Source organism: Cyprinodon variegatus, unplaced genomic scaffold (genome assembly GCF_000732505.1).
Source record: "Cyprinodon variegatus isolate N-32 unplaced genomic scaffold, C_variegatus-1.0 Scaffold1762, whole genome shotgun sequence".
Lineage (NCBI taxonomy): Eukaryota > Metazoa > Chordata > Actinopteri > Cyprinodontiformes > Cyprinodontidae > Cyprinodon > Cyprinodon variegatus.
This window is the reverse complement of record NW_015152215.1, coordinates 49,684-53,594: the sequence shown is the minus strand read 5'-3', so window position 1 is coordinate 53,594 and position 3,911 is coordinate 49,684. Positions and strand designations below refer to the sequence as shown.

Sequence of the window (3,911 nt, the reverse complement as noted above, 5' to 3'; positions counted from 1 at the left end):
TATATATATATATATATATAGTCATTGCACTGGGTGTCAAATATAAAGAAACATTTATTGCACAGGGTATTAAATAGTAATTGCACATTATACATTGCACAAGTTATTGCTGTTGTAGTGTTGCATTGTAGAGTCTGATTGCCGCAGGGATGAATGACATGCGGTAGCGCTCCTTTTTACAAACAGGGTGTTAAAGTCTTTTGCCCGGGGTGATGTGTAGTGTTAGCTAGCTTTTGTCCTGTCTGGCTAATTTATCATGTTTCCTTCGTGGTTTGCGGTAAACTGCACATGTACCTTTAAACAGTGATGCTCTGCTTGTCAGTTGATTGGGATGTTGCTAGAATTCCCCAAAAGAGCTCTAGATCTCTGCATCTCCTCCTGACTATTTTGGCTGCTTCTCTGATTAATAGTTTTTAGAGCTTCTCAAACGTGAGTTATATTTATGCTTAGAATTAATTTCCACACAGATGGATTCTAGTTTCTAATTACCTCTGAGTGTTATTTATTTAATCTGCTGATGAAGGTTCTCAGTCATCCAGGTCATAGTCATTCCGTAAAAATTCAAAAGATATCCACTGGACTTGGTTTTCAAGATTTGAAGACGTTTCGCCACCTCTCCAGGAAGCTTTCATTTCACATTTGAATTGAGAAAGCTTCCCGGAGAGGTGGCGAAACGTCTTCAAATCGTGGAAACCAAGTCCAGTGGATATTTTTTTGAATTTTTACGGAATATTTATTTATTCATTTTATGAAGGGCTTAAGAATAAATTTGAGGTTTATATTTTTTTTATTCCTAGAATATCTACTAAAATTCTATACAAACATCATATTAGGGGTGTAGTGATTTTCTACATTGCAGAGGTAGGTTGATTTTAATGTCTAAGTATCGGCCGATCACAGATCTCCTAATATTAAGAAAATGGATTGATTGGCTGGTCGATAAATCAGTGCACCCCTATATGTTAGTTAATCACATATAGGATATGTTTTTTGCATGTCTTCCTCTTCTATTGTCTTTTCACGGGCTAAATTTGACCTCGTCTGCAGGTGACTCAGCCTCCGCGAACGGAGCAGCAGAGCCAGCTGCTGGGCAGCTTTGATGAGAAGGCCTACCTGTCAGCCAAGCAGCTCAAACCGGGGGATGACCCATACAGGGAGCATGCCTTTAACCTGCAGGAGAGCGACCGTCTTGGCAGTGAACGGGCCATCCGAGACACTAGACACTACAGGTGAGTAGGCTTTAGTTTTTAGATTATGTGTTGCTGGAACTAATATTTTGTGAGTTTCGGATAACTTTAGGTTTTAACTTTTAAGCTTGAATTACCAGCTTGCTATTGTTTTGTTTCATAAACTCCCTTGCCAGAAAGTCAAGTATCAGTATCAGCAAAGAGATTTTGCCTTAGATACTGATACCCAAACTGATTAGAGTTCCAAGCAAAAACATGTCCGACTTTTTTGTCAAATTAAACCCCCAAACCTTCCTTGCCTTTATTGTGATTGTACGTGAAAGACCGACAGAAAGTTATGCAAAACTGAGAGGTGAAAGAATACATGGCTTTTAAAATGTGGTGAAAATAAAAATGGACTCTAAAGATATTACAAGCATTGCATATGTACAGATTTATATGTTTGCCAGTTTTTTGTTGTTTTTTTCTTTATAAATATCCATAATTATGTTTCTTTTTTTTCAACCAGTGCTTCCTTCTGTCTTATCTACTTTGTATATTTCTATTTCTTCTATTCTTCAGTCGACCAAACAACTGGTTAAAAACCGTTTGAGTTTTTTTTTTTATTAAATTCCCCCCCTTTTTCTACTTAAAGGTATCGTGGAGGATTTTTTTGCGAATTTTTGAAAAGACCTGCCCTCTCCACTTAAAAAAAAAAAAAATGAATGTGCACAACCCTGAACCCGCTCCTGAGAGGAAATAACTTTTAAACACGTGCAACAGCATGCACTAGCCCATTTCTCCTCATGCAGGCTCTGTTTAAAGGTTGCTGTTTGCAATGCTTATACAAACTTACTCTCCAGAAAAAAGATTTCCACTATGTCAGACTCACCACCAGTAAGTGAAAATGGGGACGAACACGTAAACATATCACCAGAATGATTGATAATTATGATGACCACTTATTTTGATGATCCACCCGAAAAAAGAACATCATCCACTATACCTTTAATCTACATATTTTGTATTTGTATTGAAAATTATTCAAGTGAAATAAATGAGATTTTAAACATAGGAAAAGTAAAAGACGATTGTATTAATCATTGTTGGTACTATTATTGTCTTTCAGTTTCATGCATCTGGGTCACTTCCACTAACCTTTACCTTTATGTTTCTGTGCAATGGGGAACAATTAAAGATAAAAATACATCTGCTTCTCATACTTGAAGCATTTGTCCTCTTTACCAATGCTTAAATGTGCTATAAATATGTTATATGTTTAAAGATAGGCTTGTTTTTTTTCTCAGAAATAGTTAGTTTCGTAAAATGTTCACATATGAACTAGTTCATGACTATTATGTGTAAATACTAATTGTCATTTAAGCTACCATAATCTGCTCGTATGAAAATAAGATTCTGTTTAAGTCAAATATTCACCTTCTGATGGATAGTGGACCCTTCTGCCCATGACTCACCTTCAATCCTGAACATCCTTAAATTATAGAAAATACATTTTTCGGTTGTTTTTGTCACATTCTGAAGAGTTCAGAAGCCTTATAAAATAATAAGCATATGTTCCCTACATAGCTGAAAATGTAGGTCAGGAGATCCCGAGGTGGAGGTACAGTAGGAACACCTCACTGGGGGCGCGAGACACCATTTCAGGGGTCGTGGTATTATCTTCAAAATTATTGCAAGTTGTATGGCAGAGCAAAAAGGAATATATAATGAAGTAGATAAATATGAATGTTCTAATGAATATTATTATATTCACAATAAATTAATAGTTGAATAATTTACCTTTTAAATTTGTTTAAATCTCACTATATATTTATTTAATTTCATTTAAAATATAATGATACAACAATATATGATTATTTCTATCCATATCTATTGTTTAAAAAGCAAAGATTTTTATTTTTATTTATTCTTTTTTTTTTTTTGGATGGACAGGCTTGCCTGTGTTATTTTGGGGGCAGAATGTTAGAAATCAGAATGAGAAACAAGGTGCTTCTTTTGCTGTAAAGAGGGTGGAAAGAATTTTGAGTTTGGCTGTGAACGAGGTTTCAGCTTCATGTCTTCTGGCCCCGGCATCGGGTACTGGGGAAGAAAAGGGTCCCAAACCTGTGCGATTGTTGCCAGGCAACTAGATATTTTCATGTCACTAATGGCAACAAAGAGGCCACTTCTGCTAATCACAGCTGGCTGAGACTCAGCTCAACATGCTTTGCCCTGCTTTTCAGCTGGATGATGAGCTACTCAAATGTGACAGAAATTTAATCCCTTTTTACATTTTCTTTTCTAATTTTAGATGCGCATCTTTGACCTATGATGCAGACCTTCCTGCCACAAGCATCATCATCACTTTCCACAATGAAGCTCGCTCTACTCTACTTCGCACCATCAAAAGGTATTGAAATGGCCCCACTAAGACTGGTGCAATGACCCAAACGCATAATTTATCACTGTGATCTAATGGCTCTGTCTCTTCCTTCTAGTGTCCTGATGCGAAGCCCTCCGTCTCTTATTCAAGAAATCATCCTTATAGATGACTTTAGCACAGACCGTAAGTCCTGGGATTTGTTCCTTGTTTCTACACTGAATAAGGTAGCAGCAAGTTATGTCAGGAGCTCAGAGGTTTGGACCCAGAATTCAGACGAGACAGACAGTGAAGCTTAAAACGAGTTTATTGAACAAGCTGCGTGCGGCTGCTCATCAGCTGGCGCGGGTTCACTGGATTCGCTG

The 3,911-nt window shown here is 37.0% G+C and overlaps 1 protein-coding gene across 1 annotated transcript in view; it reads left to right on the top strand.

The window, feature by feature from the left end:
- The window catches only part of galnt14 (polypeptide N-acetylgalactosaminyltransferase 14), a 55,210-nt gene that overhangs the window by 14,677 nt on the left and 36,622 nt on the right, over nt 1–3,911 (top strand). Inside the window, exons 2-4 of the mRNA XM_015404484.1 lie at nt 1,048–1,229; nt 3,478–3,576; nt 3,665–3,732. Of these exons, the coding sequence (XP_015259970.1) occupies nt 1,048–1,229; nt 3,478–3,576; nt 3,665–3,732 (349 nt within the window). The remainder of the gene's footprint in view (nt 1–1,047; nt 1,230–3,477; nt 3,577–3,664; nt 3,733–3,911) is intronic.